Source organism: Salminus brasiliensis, chromosome 20, assembly GCF_030463535.1.
Source record: "Salminus brasiliensis chromosome 20, fSalBra1.hap2, whole genome shotgun sequence".
Lineage (NCBI taxonomy): Eukaryota > Metazoa > Chordata > Actinopteri > Characiformes > Bryconidae > Salminus > Salminus brasiliensis.
The window spans coordinates 10,414,992-10,434,151 of NC_132897.1; the positions used below are offsets into that span (position 1 = coordinate 10,414,992).

The following is a 19,160-nucleotide window of genomic DNA, read 5'->3' on the forward strand; positions in this document are numbered from 1 at the left end:
AAAACCTGAAAATTAAAATTGGTTCATTCATGTCAACTCCAAAATGTGAAATACTTTATAAATACACTTTCTTTAAAAACAGGAAATCAATCCCTTGCATGTAATTGTAATAATTTATGCATGTATTTTTGCATATAGTTTGCTGATTTGCTACTGTAGGCTAATGTTTCAGTGTGAGGAAAGTTATAAGTGCAATGTGTTATACAATGTTGTTCATTTTGTTCAGTGTTTATCATTAAAAAACTTTCTTTTAAATGTAAAATATATTTTTACAATCGCAAATTGTAATTGTAAATAGTTGTTTTATTGTTTTCTTATATTGTTTTATATTTGTAATATTATAAAATGTTTCAGGAAAGGCCCACACGACAATATAAAATCGTATTTCCCTTGCAAGTGTAGCCTTAATGTTTGATAATCATTAATATTGAAAAAAATAATATTAATAGGAAAAAATAGATTAAAAAATCTTATTAATAATAAAAACCCGTTATATTATAGGCTGTGACAAAACAGTCGAATCGCCCAATCAGAACGCAGAGAGAAAACCGCGCATGCGTAGTCAAACCGTCCCGTTCTTCCGTGTACAGTTGTCGCCTGCATCACAGGTGTCAACAAAACAGGCTGAATATAGCCACCTATTTCATCAGAATACATGTTATACCCGAATATATATTAAACTCGGGTTAGAGGGATTAACTCGAGACAAGCTATGCGGGTGAAAATGACGGAGCAACGTTAATAACTGGAGCTTGTCCAGTTAGTTACAGTGTCGGGGCTGGAGAAGGAGTCCTAGGGCAGCCGGAGCCGAGCACACATCCAGACACATTAATGCACATTTAGACTGTAGATTCGCCAAGTAGCAGCGATGTTCGTACAAGAAGAGAAGATATTCGCAGGGAAAGTGCTGAAGATCCACATCTGCACCATGGAGGGCGCCGAGTGGCTGGAGGAAGTGACCGAAGATACCACCATAGAGAAGCTCAAGGAGAAATGCCTGAAGCATGTACGTAGCTGACTGGCTGACAGGCGAGCGCGGTTTTCTGACTCCCTTTCCCCCTAATTTTTGGGATTTTATTTGTAGCTTTATGTTCTCGGCTACCTTCCTTCCTGGGCTTTATTCAGGCCCAGTGGGATCGTCACTGCCATTGCCAAGTATTTTTAGAAACCAGCAGGCGAGTAGACGGAGCTATTTATAATTCAGCAACTCGGGCTGTCACCTAGCTGAAGCTGGGGTTTGTTGGTTAGCTACAGCCACATACACTCAGACTGAGCCTGCATTAGAGTTTAGCTGCTGAAATGATCTTATGACCCCAAAACTGTCCTCTGTGTCCAGTTTTGAGTGTGCAGCTGTTCACAACCTCCATATGGGCCCCTCCACAACCATGTGACATTCAGATATTACATCTGAACTGAGAATTTGATACTCATGATACTTCTGTCTCGATGACCGCTGGGCTCTGCATCTAACTGCAATGCTTTTTTGCAGCGGATGCAGAATGTAAATGATATATATTATATCATTTTAATAGAATATGCATTGTTTAATTTGAGAAAATATCAAGAAACTGCAGTGTTTAGATTATGATAGTTGTTACCGTTCATTTCCGCTGATCTCCTACTGATTAATGTCAGTATCTGAAATTTAGAATTTCCTTTGGTTCAGATGTTTATTTAGATTGCTTAATCCCAAATCTACAAAGTAAGTTATATCAGTCTAATGTTAATATGATATATCTAATATGTTAAGTCTTTGCCACACAAAACTTAATAAAAGGATGCAATATTTTTCCTTATTATATTAAATGTAGTTTCTAAATGAATTACGATTATTTTCTCTTAGTAAGGTACAGGAATGCATGGCCGTTATTGCACTCTAAACTGTGTTTCTTCGTTGACAGTGTGCCCACGGGAGTCTAGAAGATCCTAAGACACTTACACACCATAAACTCATTCATGCAGCTACAGAGAGAGTTCTCACGGAAGCCAAAACGGTTGCAGACGAAAACCTTAAAGATAAAGGTAATGCACACTTTGTGTTGCTTTGAGATTAATTAACTGTAGCATTTCATTTCACAGCAAGTTCCCATGAATTCATTTTAGAAATCCCTCCTTTTCTCTCCAGATTGCTTGTTATTGATAAAGAAGAGACCACAGCCTCCCCGCCCACAAATGGCTGACATATCTGCTGAAGAGAAGGTAATGGACAATGATGGCCTGTCTTTAAAGCGAACCCTGCTTTATTGTGCTGTAAAACTCTACATCAAGTGTTGAATGTTGCAAACACTGCTTAACAAAATAAATTATTCAGTCTGTTTTCTTTCATTTTCCTTCTGTCTGTTGTCAGAAGAAGCAAGAGGCTAAGGCTCCTGATAAGGACGCTATTCTCAAAGCCACAGCAAATCTGACCACTCGCCACTCTGACCGCACTGTCACTCAACACAACATCCGAGACGTGAGTAACGGCAGCCATTGTCAAAGCTGGATGGGTGCTGAAACAGTCTCTTTAAATCACTTGGTAATCTGATTCATTAGTCAGCAGTGGAATGGGAACTCAATTAGAAAAGGTGTTAACTGTTAAAGGTGTTTAACTGTGTTTGCCTACTTTTATTGGTTGTATATTTTTATTACCAGTTTCAAACAGAACTAAGGAAGATTTTAGTGTCGCTGATTGAGGTGGCACAGAAAATTCTCGCTTTGAATCCAGATGCCGTCGAGCTCTTCAAGAAGGCCAATGGTAGGTGAAATTACACTCACGAACATCATGAAATTCTGCCTGGCCCAAATGCATTTATTTTTTCATGTGGTTTGTAAAGTTACATAGTAAAGTATTTTCTTTTCTTCCTACATTGTTTTAAAGCCATGCTGGATGAGGATGAGGAGGAGCGGGTGGATGAGGCTGCCCTGCAGCAGCTGACGGAGATGGGTTTCCCAGAGAGCCGAGCAATCAAGGCACTGCGTTTAAACCAGTAAGTATATTCACTTTGTCAAAGCCCTTTGTCTGACCAACACTGAGGGTTCAGATGCTCATTAAAGTGTAAGACTTCGAAAAAAAATGAACCTAATGCTGGAAAAATTTTCATTAGCTTGTTCTGATTGAGACTGTACTAAACCATGAAGTTTCATCCTCAGTTTCAACCTTGTAAGAGCCAAAACACACGTAAAGGGAGTATTATTCCTTTATGCCTTCAAATTAAACATGCTGAGTTGTTACTGTGTCTAGATAGGTATGTAAATATCATCTGTTTTGCCTGGCTATGTTGTTCCATGTGTATATATAAGTGTGCTAGTTTGTATTGTTACAGAGATATTCAAAAACGTCTGTTTTTGCAACTAAGTTTCCATATATTGACTGTATCGACTGTGCATATATGGTATATGAGGATTGTTCAGTTTTCAATGATCTAGGCCCTTTAAAAGTCAGTGGTCTTAAACAGTAATATTAGCAGCGTATCTGCTGTGCAAGCATGATCCTTGTTTTAGCTCTGCTTTTATGACTGCAGTCACTAGCAACGCTGCTGGTGTAATTGCGATGAGTCAGATGAACTAATCAGAGCCGTTTCCTTTGCAGCATGTCTGTGACACAGGCTATGGAGTGGCTGATCGAGCATGTGGATGACCCCACAGTGGACATGCCCCTGCCAGGCCAGGAAGCTCAAGGAGCAGCTGGTGCAGCAGCAGCAACAGCCTCTGCATCTATAGGTCCTTCTCCCCCTGCCCCAGGGGCTCTGTCACGCACCCCCTCCCGGTCAAACTCAGAGGAGGCCAAGCAGGATGAACTGACCGAGATCTTTAAGAGGATCCGTAGGAAAAGAGAGTTCAGGCCAGACTCACGGGTTAGTGTCATGTGACATGACACTGCTGAGCTTGTTTTCATGCATAGTGAAGACTTGTAATTCTTCTAAACTGTTCTTTAATCTGCCCTCAAGTCATTCTCAGGCTGTAAACAGAGCAAGCTATAGAGCAAAGTAATTATTTCCAACAAGCTGTGCAGCTGTGCAGCTTTTTTTTTTTTTATTCACAGAGGAGTTTAGGATGAAGGCAAATGGTTCACACTTCATTCTTATGTTTTGTGGCAAGTAGAACTTAACATTTCATCTTTGTGCTTATGTGCAGGCAGTGATTGCACTGATGGAGATGGGCTTTGATGAAAAGGAAGTCATTGATGCACTTCGCGTCAATAATAACCAACAGGATGCTGCTGTAAGTCACCAATTAGGAACCTAGTTAACCCTTATTTTTAACCCTTATAATTAAGTAACATGATTAATTATTCTTATTAATGGAATTGCAGTTAGCTGTTTACATGTCAAACAATAAAAAATGCTAAATATTCACAAATGCAAGCAAACGTTTGGGCACCTCTGGTCAAAATTTCTCTTGCTGTCAAGAGTCAAGTGAGTAGAAGATGAACTGATCACCAAAAGGCATAAAGAAAACTGAAATATGAAACCATCTTTTAATATTTTAAGCAAGATTAGTCTGTTTTTTGAAAAAGGAAAAGAGCACTATGCAAAATTTCAGCTCTCAGATAAATTGGTCTCAGCTTGTTAGGGCTAAGGCTTGGCAGTTAACTGGAACAATCTCCTCCCAGGATTTTTACAAAGCAAATCAAAACCCCTGTTTGACTGCAAAAAAAAAAAAACAGATTCTGGTTGAAGATGAAATAAGGATGGATTCTACAGCAGGAAAGTCTTACAATCCAAAAAAACTGTTCATGCAAGCCAACCCAAGAATCTCACAGAACTTTTACAAGGAAGAATGGGAGGAAATCCGCCAAACAAGAATGAAAAGACTATGTTAGGGCTGTGTTACCATGTACTAACTATGCAGGGTGCCTAAACCTTTGCTTTTGGCCTTGTTCTTAAAATATTAAGGTAATGTTGTATCTTTAAAGTTATGCCTTTGGGAAATCAGTGTTCTTTTGCTTACTCTGCTTTTTACATTAATAGATATTTTGACCAGAGATGCCCAAATTCTTTTTAACTTCATCAAATTCAAGTTATGTTAAATTATTTTTTTCTTATTCATACAAACACAAATGTGAGGCTGATTGCAAGAGCCTGTGCTCTTAAAAGAATTCCTCTGCTTCTACTATTGTCAAAGAATTACCAGTGAAAAAAATTGTTTATTTTTTAGGATTAATGCTGAAATAGAATTATAAAAAAAAAAAATGCATTTGACTATTTCTGTATGTCACAATTGTTTTTGTTGGTGTGTTTTTTTATGTAGTGTGAGTGGTTGCTGGGTGACAGAAAGCCCTCCCCTGAGGAGCTGGACAAGGGTATCGATACCAACAGCCCCCTATTTCAAGCCATTTTGGAAAATCCTGTGGTACAGCTGGGCCTCACAAACCCTAAAACACTCTTGGGTAAGTCTGTCCTCTTATGTTTTGATGGTCACCCACAACCAGTGCCTCTGGTGTCAGCGTTTGTTAGTGTTGCCCACGTGTAATTTGCTGTGCTTTGCAAAGATGCGTCCGCTGTGATTGCTGTATTGTAAGCTCGCTTTTGATGCTTTGTTGTTGTTTCAGTGCTCTTAAACCTCACAGGATCATTTACTGACCATTTGCACTGTGGACTGTGATTAGAATGAACAAGCTATTCTGTATTAGTGGATTAATGGATAAATTCTCAACCTTGAGACTATACACAGTAGTATAAATTGCAATATGTCATCTTAAAATAAATGATAATACATCATCTTGTTGAGTATGACAGTATATCCAAATATATTGAATTGTAAATCCTGTATCATGGTACGTACCCTATCAGCAGGTTCTTGCCAATACAGAGCCCCTTCCTAATGTTCCTGCTGACTGACCGCTGTTCACGTTATTGATTTAATGGCGGTGTCTTGTGCATTTGGCCTGCAGCCTTTGAGGACATGCTTGAGAATCCTTTGAACAGCACACAATGGATGAATGACCCTGAGACCGGCCCCGTCATGCTCCAAATCTCCAGAATCTTCCAGACACTCAACCGCACGTAGAGCACACCTCATTACCAGAGCTGCTGCAAAGAGGACAAGGTTATTCATTTATAAGGGAAGTGTGTATGTGTGTGTTTGTATGCGTGTGTATGTGTGATTGTGTGAATGTTAAGGTTTATGTTGAAGAATCACAGGAAGCATTGAATGTAACAGTAACAACAGGATGAAATTTTCAGTTTTGAATATTATACAGAGACAGATATCTATTTATAACTCAACAGAAGAAACAAATGTAAACAGTAACTTAAAAACAACTGCTAAAGCTAGCTCCATTATTTTTATTTTTTTTTTTACATTTTAATAAGATCTGTTTTTAATTATATTAAGTACATATTTTATTTTATATACTTTGTCCTTATGTAAATGAGCATTGGGCATCCAGAAAAAAAATGTTTACACTTCAAGAAAGACTTTTGTATGTTCCATGATGTTCAAATATCAACCTAACAGAGTTATTAGTCTCTTTAAATGGTTACATCTCATCAAAGTGAATGCGTCTAATAAGAGATGAGTAACCTATATCAGCTTTATGTTGCTTTAGAGAACAGTATATGAAACTACAGGTTTTTTTCTCTTTGCTGTAACACTTGTGAACCTACTTTCCTGCGGGAAATGCAAGCATCATTCATAAGTACTTCGTTTGAAGATGCAACAACTACATTATCTGACAGCATCAAAACACTATACAATCTTTATATGGTGGGGTGCCATCACAATTAATGCAGTGGCTAATTGTAAGTTCTTTACTATCTAGGTAGTAGGCATTTGAGAAATTGCCATTTACAGCTTCTGGCCATTTCTGGTGCTCTTGGAGGATGCTTTCTTCAAGTCTCAAGTGTCATGAGTTTTGCAGTGGATTTGGAACAATGGGAATATCCAAGCTCTGCCAGCAAATGTAGTCTTTCATAGCAGCTGGTGCTTAGTTGGTCAAGCTATTGAACTGAATTGTAAATCAGTTTCTAGTTTACAAGGCTTTGCTACCATGCTTGACCGCATTGATAAGGGTAATCAAAACTAGGTGGTTAAGTATTAAGAATAATCTATGTACTAAGATGCTTTTGGGAAACGCAGGTAGAGTTGGAAGAACATGTAGTTGGGTCCAAACGTCTTGAAACCACTAATAAAAAAGATTCTCATTTGCATTCTTGTCCACTTTAATTCAACAGTTGTCATTACATTATACTAATAATACAGGCATAGCAATTTAGGTGAAAAGTAGAAGCTTTCAATTTTGAACATATTCACTTTTATAATTCCATAACTTTTCTGTGGTATGGAATAAATATAAATTGTGTCTTAATAAAACAGATACCACAGTAAACACTTGACGAACACCCTAGCAACCACCTGAGATACCACAGAAACCAAAATACCTTAGCAACTGACCTAGCAACCACCTGGAACACCTTAACAATCACTGAAAAACACCTCAGAAAGTGGGTTCACCACTTCTGAACCCACAAAGCGATACTATAGCACCTGCCATAACAAAAACCTGGAACCATCTGATAAGCCATAGCAATCCCACTAGCAACCCCATATGAACCACTCAAAATAGAATAGCTACCGCCTAGAAACACTATAGCAACCACTTAGCAACACCATATATACCCTGTAGCGGTTAGTAAAAGTATTTCGCTCAGTTTCACCCCAGTGGCCACATAGCAACAGCCTAGCAACTGCCTCGAAGTGGAAACCACTTAAGCTGCGCAACCATTCTGCATTTTTTATTAGTATGTTTTTTGATCCAGGAAATATGCAAATACAACTTCTAGTTATTAATTCACCCTAAACTTAGGTGTTCTCGCTAAACCTGCACTAGAATGTCTCTGTAAAGTTCAATAGAAAATGATCCAGCCTTGCAAAAACCTGCCATGAAAGAACACATTTGAGGACAGAGCATAAATTACACTATCTGACTGAATCATAAACACTCAAAAATACTTAATCCAAATATGGTTGGTATTTGTGGGCAGAGCATGGATAAATCAGTATCCTATGGAACTGAGAGAAGTGTGCACCATATGCAAGGGAAGGGAAGGCTTAATAAACCCCATCTTGTAATGTACCTGTAGGTGTTGGATTTACTAGAAGGAAATGTGTGACTTGTATCTGTATTTGTATTTGAAACTGGGTGGGCTGATAGCATTGTAGTGACACCACTTGTCTATATAATACTATTACCTGGAGGTTGAGGCTAGCTTACTCCTTTTCCCTATGGTCAGCCGCTTCTTAAAGATGCTGTTGCTTCTGTCTTGGTGTGATTGTTTGAGACTTCATAGCCATACATATAGAAGAACAGTAATGATGGATACACTATGTATGGATGTTTTCCCAGACGTCACACAGCTTAATAGTTTTTTTTTCTTGATTACACTGGTACAAATGAGTGAATTTATTTTGGGGAATTTCACTTTTACACAGATGTGGCTCGGTTTTCTTTCTTGCTGAATGGGTTCTACTACAGTCCATTAATTTACTGTTTTTTGATGCAGGTTCTGAAGGTCTGCCTGGAATGACCAGTACTAGTCATTGTCGGGCAAAAAACGTTCTCTGTTTTTGACTTTTTGGCATCATTTGTATCTGGCGGTTGTTCTTTACAGTGTGTCAGACTCAGGCCGATAGAAGATCTTTTTACATTGACTTCTATTGAAAGTTAAGAACGTTTTTTGCAAGACAACGGAGATAAATGATCTGTGCTGTAAATGTCATGTTACATGTCTTATTTTGCTTCTGTTCATGGCATCTTGATCTAGCTAGTACAATTGCATGGGGAAAAAATCATATCAACCTTTCTGCAGTACACCCTTTGGTACAGTCTGGGACAGTCTCTACTGCTATGCAATGCCAAGTTTAATATGTGGGATACAGGAAGGCACTTTGCAAAGTAGGCTTCATTGTGATGGTAAAGTATGATCTTTTAATTTGCAACTTCCCTTGCCCCAAACTTGTTTGATGAGTGCAATCTGAAGACATTTGTCAAATCCAAGCCACCTGGATTTATGGGAGTAAAGTTCAATCCGACATAGAAATGTTAGCAGCCTTGTTAGCTCTGACTTTGCAGAGTGACTCTTTTATCAGAACTCTTCTCTAGGGACTCTTCTACCAAAGTAATCATAATTTCTTAAGTTTGGTTGTGATGTATACGTGTGTTTAAAAACAACAACAACAAAAAAAACAAACAAAAAAAAAAACATTGCTTTGCTTCCTCCCCCTTTTTTAAATGCAGTTTTTCATTCAGTATCGGAAATGGTTTTGTTGTGTACGCTCAGGGGGTTTAGAGACATACCGCAGGGCAAACGTTGCTGTTGCTGTAATCCGAAATATATAATAAATGAGTGGACTGTTGGAAGCGCAAGCTTAGAGAGATAACGGTAGCTTAGAGATTGTAATATGTGAATTTATTTAATTGCTCTTAATTACCTTTGTGTCCTATTTATTCTTGAGCCAAATACGTTCTGTTGTGTCTGAAACATCCAGTCCATCTGTAGGCATTTAATAAGACTACTGTTACTAACCTCATGTCGTAGTCATGCAATGCAAATCAACCACTTCTCGTTGTCAAATCACACGTTGTCTCTGTTGAGGCTCATTTATACTCCTTTAAGACATCTGTTTCAAATGACGTAGCCGTCACTTCCCTTGTATCGACGTGCGTCCTTCATGTTGGCATGGGTGTTGTCTCACCCATTAACCCCCCCCCCCCAACCCTCCGATGTCCAGTGGTACTGCTCCATCCTGTGAGTATCCGTATCCGCTTTCACTAAATGTGCACAAATACGGGTGAAATTGAAGACTCCATCCGTATCCGTATTCAACACTGAGCATAAATGAGCCTTTACACAATACAACTGTGGCTTCAGGTTTATCTTAAGCATGACGTTTCATGAACAGTGCTCGAGAGCAATATGGGATTTTCTTTTTATTTCAAACTGAAAATTAGGAGATGCAAGTCGTTTCTGTAGACCTGTCAGTGACAGGATTATATGCAATACTCCCTAATAATTCCCTCACTTCAGCAGACTCGTCTTCAACATTCACCACAAACATCAGAAATAATATATTGTATTCTTTTCTTCATGATATGTGTGTGTGTGTGTGTGTGTGTTTTAATCCCACTAAGAGTCTAATAAGGTCATGTGACAGCTGTGTGTGAAACACTAGTGGTGCCTCATGCTTAAAGCTGTTAAGCTGTTGATGTGTATTCTGATTTGTTGGCTGAAGCAGTATCACTTTGGGTTTGGAATTGTGCCTCTAATTCCAAACAGTAGGTTAAAAAAGCTTAATCAGCACTGGCAGAGTGTCAATGTTTAATCCAAGAACCATGTCATCGATATGGAAATGTCCTAATATGATACGGATTCCTGTTCCTTGAATTTTGTTACCACACTGTCTTTGCCTGAAGCGATGCACTCTTTTAGATAAACTAAGGGGTGCAAGGGGATCCTTGATTTTTGGCATAACCACTTTTGTTTTTTTTAAAGAACCATATTTTGTGAGAGATGTGTAAGTGTGTGAAGAACCTTTAATCTTTACATGGAGTGAAGGTCCTTTACACCTTTAAAATGGTTCCTTATAAAGCATAACAGTGGTTCCCGTGTCATCCCTCATGGAACCCTTTAAGCACTTTTTTTTGGGGGGTGGGGGGGTGCGGAGGGGAAAAAAACCTTTGCTTTTCCATCAGTGTGTTCACTCTTCACCTATCTAGAAGTGGAAAGCCTTGTTTTTGTATTATTACAAATAAAAAGGTTTGGAATTTATCATACATGTGCGTTGTGTGATTTGTACATTGAAATGAATCAAGCAGGGGAAGCAGAGATTTGACTATCATGCTCTTTTTATTCAACTAACCAAGCACCACTGTAATTCAAGACCAAGTGCTATGCTTTAGGTTGCCAGATTGGGTGGTTTCCAGTTTAGTAATTGTCTTAACTTGCCTGCAGCGACTGTAGACTTGCCTGAAGTTCCTAATCCCTGTTTGGGGATCCCACACTATGCACATTTTGGTACATTCCCTCATTTAGAACAACTCTTTTCACCTCTAAGACCTAGGGACCTACTGCCACTTGAACAGTTTCAGGTGTTCCCTGTCCCAACACACCTGTTCCAGTCTTTTAGCTAATTATGAAGTTCCTTATGAGCTGGACCAGTTGTGTTAGGGGAGAGAAGACCTAAAATCGTGCACTACAGAGGGTCATCAGGACTTGATATGAAAATGACTAATTCAGCACTGCAATTTCAATGTACAGTATAATTATAGACAGTGAAATGCATACATGCATGCATGTAATTCAAAAGCAGTGCATTTGAATTACAATGGTTTTGTGCTTTTATCTGTAAAAATGAAGCTATATATAGAGTCCCAGGAAGCATAATTAGCCTCGCTAGGTTGGGTAGGATGGCCAGTCCTCTCCCCTCCTCCTCCTCCTCCTCCTCCTCTTCTACCATCTTCCCCATCACTCAAGGCCTTTACCAGTTTTTGTAATTTATTTTAATAATTTTCCCATTTTTCACTGGCAATTTAAGCTCTCCACCATTCACAGCTTTCATTCTGCCTTTGGTAAGTTAACAGCCAGCCGTGACCACTGTCTCCTTCTGACTTGCTGAGCTGCGTCTCCCAAGATCTGCTCAGAAACTTAGTTAATGTGCATTCGAGCTGTGTGCAGAAGCTCTGCTGAAGTTTAAAGTTTAGTGAAAGAGCTCTTCATACTTCTTTCACTCTTTGAAAAAAGCAGCACAGGCAGGATTGAGGTCCTGTCTCAAATCACTCCACGTCTCCTATGTAGTGCGCTTCGTATTGAGTCCAAGATAGTACATGTGAATGGAAAATGACTGAAATTAGGGGGAAAAATCCAAATCCACTATTTGCTAGAAGTACCACATGAATGTGTTGATAAATGGTGTAATAAAGCTTATGAAATTAATAGTGATCTAAAATATGACATGACTTTTTTAATAGAATTCAACATAGGGCATTTCATATGTGGCATTTCCTGTATTTTATTTAGGTACCAACAGTCATAATTCAGCTGCATTAATTATTAATAATACTATTTCCCCATTTTCCAACCTCTCTTTACCCAATACAATTAAAGCTTTAAGATTGAGATACTCAAATTGTCCAAATGTTTGTGGACACCCCTTCTACTGAATGCATTCAACTACTTTTAAGCTGCACCCATTGCTGACACAGATGGGCGAATGCACATATCTACAGCTTATCTATTCCCTGTAAAGAAGTATTGCCAATAGAATAGGACTCTCTAGAGCAGATAAACAAAATCTATCAACGTGGGCTAGAGGGGTACAAAGCCCCTCAGTATTGAGCTGTGTTCTCCTGAATGATGGTCCTCACTGCAGTGCTCCACAATCTAGTAGAAAGCCTTGTAAGACAACTTGCACTAACAGTACTGATATGTCCATAATTTCTGTGATTTTATCCTCCTAAATATGATAAGTAAACTGATCTGCGTGGCCTCTGCGCAGCTCATGCGCAGCTTTAGCCATCTTTAACAAGCCAGTGAGTTCCCACGAGCACGACCAATAAACGTCATTTACGCGCCAACGTGAGTGCAGCTCCAAAAATGGACTGTTGTTGTTGTGCTGAGTTTCTGCTGGGGTATTAAACCAATTCGTACAGTGTGAAGAAGCTACGCCACCAACGATGTGTATAATAATATAACATTTATCATTCAGTCTGCTGTAAAATATGTATTCTAATTTTAAAAGGAGAGTAACAGCAGCGAAGGCTTCTCAGAAGAAGTCGAGCGCACAGAGCACTATTAGCAGGTTCTTCAGCGGCTCAGCAACCAATGTTGGTCAATCCACGAGCGACCGCGATGGTCAGGAAGGCAGAGGCAAGGTAAGACCAGATGGTGTTGATCAGATCTGCTCTGAGAGTGAACCTAGAGCACAGGGTTTAGAGCTTAATCCCTGGTAGGAGAGCTGAGTGTGTTAGCTAGCTAGCTAGCTGTTGCAGTGTGTTAGCTGTGTTTGGACTTTCTTAGACTGGTAAACGAGGTAAAGGCAAATTTACTGAGGTGTCAGCTGGTTTTAGTCCAGTGGACAAAACAAGCTGCACATATTTTAAGCCCACAGTCGTAGTACTCAATGTGTCAATGCTTAAATTTCATTACACAAAAATTCTGTATCCCTATTTTTCACTTGCTGACACACACGTGTTGTTGTTTGCATTGGGTCAACTTTTCATGATGAGTAAATAAGTAGAAATGCTGTAACATACTGGAATAGACACATTTTTATATTTACTTCCATTAAAAAAGTTAAGGAGGTTTTTTTCCTCCTCCTGTCACAGTGTCATTTGTGAAATGCACGTTTTTCAGTGATGGCATTGATAGGCTTATATACCAGATTGTAATATACTGTGAAATGCAGTGATTACGAATAATATCTGCTGAGAATACTAAGAATACTAAGTTTTGTAAACCCCCCTAAAAGAGCGGGCTTTCCTAAACCCAAATGTACGGATAAGTGATTCCACTAATAGACGCAATTGTGCTTCAGTGCTTCTTTCATTCTGGTGACCTTGGTGACTATTATCGCCAAAAGTTTGGGCAAATATATTAATTTTCAGTTTTCAAGTGCAAATAACAAATTATCTGCTGAACACACTTCTGCATAACTCGCATTTACGCTAGTAATTGTTCACACTCCATCCTGAAAGTTGCATTGCAGTAGAAACTTGACTAAACCAATAGATATGTGATATTCTTCCATTGACTTGTGCTTGGTCAGAAGAGGCAAACCCTGTCTGATAGAAGAGAGTCCTCTGAGAAGCGGGCTAAGCACTTTCATGATGTGGAAGAGCCTGATGAGGGGAAAAATGAGGAGAGCAGCAGCAGCATCATCAGATGTAAGAGCAGAGGTAGGTTGGAACTAGACACCTTTAGTGAGTTCTGTGTACCTTTTTGCTTTAGCTTTAACCTTTGGTTTTAGACCAAAACAAGTTCCAGTGGGAGCAGGATACAAATACCAACTAACAATCATCAATTCCTTGGATGCTGGATATACTAAAAAGCACCACTGACATCTGTGGTGGGACTACTTGTGGAGTTTTGCTTCTGCGACAGTTTAATGTCAGAACCTCCTTTACTTCTACTCGAATGGTTTTATTATGATTTTTATGTAAATTAACTTTTTAACCCATTTCTAAAATGTGCCTAATGTGAGTTTCATTCAGCATGCTTCTTGTTTGTAGATGAGAGGGCATCATCCTCCAAGGGAAGCCTCTCGTGCTCCACTCTGGAGAGGCTGCGAGGCTTCAGCTGCCAAGCGGATAGTGAGAGCAGAGCTGCAGAGCACAGTGTGAAGATGGAGATGGAAGTACCAGACATGGGATACAAGCAAGTGAAGATGGAGGAGGATACAGTAGAGGAGTCAAGCCAGAACAAACAGGTTTGACACCAGACTAACAAAATATATGATGTTCTGTTTAAATTCAGTGGAAAAGTAAAGTAAATATGATAAGAAACAGATACATACTTTCGTCACCTGGTGATTACATTTGTTTTATGTTTACCTAGGAAAGATTGCTATATACTTTCTTGTTAATCGTGTGTTTTGTTGTTTATTTTAGGGGTTTGACTTTTGCAAGTTTGCTAAGGCCGGTAGTGGTGGCGGTGGTGTTGCTAATAAAAGTCCCCCAGAACCTGCAGGTCCTAATAGGAGAACCAAGAGCATCTACACTCCCCTAGAACAACAATACATGGAGATTAAGAAGCAATACAAAGACACAGTCCTCTGTGTCGAGTGTGGATACAAGTACAGGTTCTTTGGAGAGGATGCAGAGGTGAGTTATGCAGTAGCAATGGTGTAAAATGCTCTGATGCTTTTGGTGCCCCAAGCCGAATGTAATGATTCAAATTTTAGAGAGTCTTATTTTAGAGTGTTAGAACTGATTCAACAGGATTATAATGATTGTCTTCTCAGTTTCTGCCCATAAAAAAAGGATTCCAGGGCTCTTTCAATATGTAAAATAGAATTGCATGTATTGTTTTTTTTATTGTCTGCTTGCTGTAAAAACAGTGATGGTAGTTAGTGTTCTCATCCAAGTGTGTTAAAGGGGGCTGCCTTTTAGCGCTAATTTGAAAAGGTTCAGACGGACAAACGAAGGACAAAACAAATGACAAAAAAATGAATTTGAGAGATTGGAGACTTCACTGTTACTCTTTTAAGGAGGGTGGTGATGCATCTTATTTTACAGTATACCATACCATAAGTAGTTGGTATATTGGTCAGAGGAACACAGGTTTGCTTGCTGAATTCTCAGTGAATTCCAGTCAGTGTCCGGAGCAGTTCAGTTTCACCAGCAGCTCACTTGATTTACTTTAATGAAAGACTAATTAAACAAACCAGGTGCTGGATGGTAACTAAATACTGGCCTCTTTCAAAAAGAGCTGGAAATGTTAAAGCTAACATGCAACTTTTTTTTTTAATTTTTAAAATGTAACCTCAAATGCCCAAGAGTTTTGCACGGCAAATGCATGAGCATATGAATGTTGTCACAGCTTGATTTCCTGTGCTTTATATGAACAGATTGCAGCGAAGGAACTGAACATCTTTTGTCACCTGGATCACAACTTCATGACTGCCAGCATCCCCACTCACCGCCTCTTCGTCCACGTTCGCCGCCTTGTCTCTCAGGGCTATAAAGTCAGTGGGTACCCTTCAAGCTCGCACTATGATTTTGATGTTAAAAAGAAATAAATGAATGAAGAAACACACTGTACTTTACATTTGGAAGCTGTGCCTAGTTGTATTACTGTAAATTATGTCCTTCATTTTGTCTGGAAATGCTCAGGGGGAAGCAGTGTTCTTGGTTTTTATTATTTTTATGACTTTTATAGGTTGGAGTTGTGAAGCAGACAGAAACCACAGCAATCAAAGCCTCCAGTGCCAACAAGAGCTCCCTCTTCACCCGGCAGCTGAGCGCACTTTACACCAAGTCTACCTTGGTTGGGGAAGGTGTGCCGACAGCCATTTTCTCTACTTTGACCTTTTACTAGTAATAGTTAGTTAGACTGAAAATATAGTGCCTGTAGTGAATTTGTGTGGCATGCCCTGTGGTTTTACTCAGCAATTTTACTTAGACTTTTTAACCTTGTGATTTTAGTGGCACACAGCTCCAGTTAGCTGGGTCTAGTGACACCCATGGTTTAAATAAAAAAAGGTCACATAGCAGAAAGTAACAGTTTAAATCCTAAATTTGATTTTGATTTGATTTCTTTTTTAATATTTTTTCTTCATTTTTCTATTATTGTTTATCTTTTCTATTAAAATACATCAGATTTGTATTTACACTAATGTAGCAGTAGTCAGTGCTTGTGTATTCATACACTATTATGGGTCAAGGATTAATTAATGTCTGGGAAGCTCTGATTAACCCCCTGAACCCATTATTCTTACACTGCAGTTCCTCACTTTCATATCTACATAACTTTCATTAATAGTAGTTACTGAATAGAAAGGCTTATGATTAATACGCCTCAGGATCAAGATGTTAATTAAAGTGCATGATCACATTCAGAGTCTTTGTTCAGAAAAGTAAGTGTAAATGTGTTTACTCCTGTGTTTCAGATGTGAACCCCTTGTTGACGCTAGGGGATTTGGAGCAAGCTGAAGACGTTGTGCAGGACACTCCCAACAGCTACCTGATGTGTGTGAGTGAGAACTGGGACAAGCTGAGCAAGGAGCTGACCCTGGGGTTGGTGGTAAGAGCAGCCTCCTCTGAACTCTTACAGAAAGGAATGTTATTTTAAGGTACATAGCTTGAATGTAATCTCCTAGGAAAAACCCTTTTAAATGTGGTTCTTCCATGGCGTTGCTCCCAAGATTCCTTTTTTTCTTTTTTTTTTTTTTTTTTGGCAACTTCATCTTTAAGAGCGTAGTATGTAAGGTCATTTGTTCTGGTGTTTAGCCGCAAATGGAAAATGATCTTTCCAGTCTTAATTAAATCATGTCCAGCGGGATGGTTTAAAGGAGTGCAATTTGAGTTCTGCATTAGTCTTTCCTAATCCACACTGATTGGTTCGACCAGGTCAAAGTGATTTGATTATGATTGTGTGGTTTTCTGTGCAGGTGGTGCAGCCCAGCACTGGAGATGTGATGATGGACTGTTTCAAGGACAACGCCTCTCGCTCAGAGCTGGAGGCCAGAGTTCTGAAAATCCAGCCCGTAGAGATCCTGGTGCCCTCCGACCTGTCTGAGCCTACAGAGCGTCTACTGCGCACCATCGCCCTCTCCAGGTTAGACATTCATACATCTACATTCACGTTCATGTAGGGAGGTCTTGGTCGATCTGATATAATCAGTGTCTGAGCCAGTTTAAGCATTTACAATTTACAATGTGGAGTGCCACATTTTGCACATCTTGCACAAATTGGACATTTTCAGTTCCCACCTGTTAGTTAGGAGTCAGAGTGCTACCAGTGCTTGGACAGTGAAGCCAGTTAGGTAAAGGTAAAGGTGCACGTATTTGTCACTGTACAGCGAAATGTGTCCTCCGCATTTAACCCATCTGAACACACACTCACACACACACATCCAGAGCGGTGGGCAGCCAACTCCAGCGCCCGGGGAGCAGAGAGGGTAAAGGGCCTTGCTCAAGGGCCCAAAGGTGGCAACTTGCCGAGCCCCGGGAATCGAACCCACAACCCTGTTATCGATATCCCAGCGCTCTAACCGCTGAGCCACCACTGCCCACTAGTTAGGCCCCATAGTTAGCCATGGATGGCTGTGGCATCATTGGCAGTCAGGGGTCCCACGTTTTTAGTTTACGTGTTCTGTACGAAACGGGTGTGCAAGACTAAACAGAATTTTTGGGGCAATTACCTGGAGAAAAGCAAAGCTTAATTCTCTCAATCTTGCATTTTTGGCCACACAAACAAAAATACCCAGAAAATCCATTTAGCAGATACTAGTTTGTAGCAGCTAGGATCCAAAAGATTCCTCTAAGCTTGGACGCAACTAAATACAAAATTTCCCTTTGGAATGTATAATGTTGTGGTATGAAAAACTTTATTTATTAACACTGTTAATAAATATTTTTGAACGTCCTTGACGTTTTCAGCTCCATTATTTCACTTCTTGGCAGGTATCATTAGCCATCACTCTGTAGCAGTTACTGTTAGCCACCACAAGAGGTCAGGAAACAACTTAAGGCGAGTGTGACATCCCATTTTAGAGCAGGGCATGTATTTTATTATTTATTTATTTCTTTTTAATTGCTAGAAGCAAATGTTTATTCCACATTTGTTTGGAAGCATCTTATTAAACCATAAATAAACAATTTAATGGTGTACTCTTTTATACTATTGTTTATATTCATTTGATGATTTGTGATAGAAATTATAATTGTGATTAAAAAGAGGTTGGTTTAATTGCATGTATTTTTTTTTCTAACAATTAATTAGAATGTTATTGGACATAGTTAGAGCATCGTTGCCTAATTTAGCTATAACTAATTGTTGTTCCTGCTCGGCTGTTGATTTCTGTGAACACTTACAGGATGGCCAATAGTCACGTTTAACATTTCACAGTAATTTGACAGGAGATTTAATGAGTAATGTTGTTCTTTTGTGGCTCCAATAGTAAAGTCTCAGTAAAGCCGATGTTTACTGCTGACTGTCGGGAATATGATCTGTATGTTCTGCTCTGCAGCGTTCCTGCTGTATGTTCTGGCCTCATTTTTCAATGCTGTCCGCTTTGGAGCAACGTGATGAATTAAGATGGATGCAGTGATGGAGCATGGCTAGCCATGTCTTCCTTTCAATTTGACCACAGCCTTTGTCACACACACGCAGCTGCTTTGCGAACTGCTCTGTAGCCTCTGGGCCTAAAGAGAAAAGGTTACTCTGCAAAGAAGAAGGAGGAGAATGGATGACCTTCATTATGGTTCGTCCCTGCACTAGTGTTTCATCACCCTGAGAAGCGCTCTGAGTTAGGGAGCAGGCATGTAGCATCATGTTTAGTGTCTGTCTTTAGCTTGCTGTGGACAAACGTTCCAGCCATAATCATCTTCTCCTTTCCCAAGAAGTAGTTTACTTTGGTTTGGCTATGAAGTGTGGAGTGATCTTCAGAGCAGTGGCTCGCAATCCTGGTCCTGGAAGACCAGTGTTTTAAATGCCACCTTAAAATCAGGTAGGACTTGT

At 39.5% G+C, this 19,160-nt stretch overlaps 2 protein-coding genes across 2 annotated transcripts in view; both read left to right on the forward strand.

Annotated features, from left to right (window-relative positions):
• Positions 1 to 593: 593 nt before the first annotated feature.
• ubac1 (UBA domain containing 1) lies at positions 594 to 10,751 on the forward strand. The gene is made up of 10 exons (XM_072665011.1): positions 594 to 1,006; positions 1,902 to 2,022; positions 2,126 to 2,199; positions 2,348 to 2,455; positions 2,635 to 2,737; positions 2,861 to 2,969; positions 3,572 to 3,836; positions 4,117 to 4,203; positions 5,233 to 5,371; positions 5,876 to 10,751. Exons 1-10 carry the CDS (start codon positions 869 to 871, stop codon positions 5,989 to 5,991), a joined length of 1,260 nt encoding a protein of 419 aa, XP_072521112.1. The 5' UTR covers positions 594 to 868; the 3' UTR covers positions 5,992 to 10,751.
• Positions 10,752 to 12,587: 1,836 nt separating this feature from the next.
• msh3 (mutS homolog 3 (E. coli)) overlaps positions 12,588 to 19,160 on the forward strand; it is a 65,365-nt gene continuing 58,792 nt past the window's right edge. Inside the window, exons 1-8 of the mRNA XM_072664835.1 lie at positions 12,588 to 12,853; positions 13,747 to 13,876; positions 14,210 to 14,406; positions 14,588 to 14,800; positions 15,547 to 15,663; positions 15,858 to 15,975; positions 16,588 to 16,721; positions 17,089 to 17,249. Of these exons, the coding sequence (XP_072520936.1) occupies positions 12,701 to 12,853; positions 13,747 to 13,876; positions 14,210 to 14,406; positions 14,588 to 14,800; positions 15,547 to 15,663; positions 15,858 to 15,975; positions 16,588 to 16,721; positions 17,089 to 17,249 (1,223 nt within the window). The 5' untranslated portion in view covers positions 12,588 to 12,700. The remainder of the gene's footprint in view (positions 12,854 to 13,746; positions 13,877 to 14,209; positions 14,407 to 14,587; positions 14,801 to 15,546; positions 15,664 to 15,857; positions 15,976 to 16,587; positions 16,722 to 17,088; positions 17,250 to 19,160) is intronic.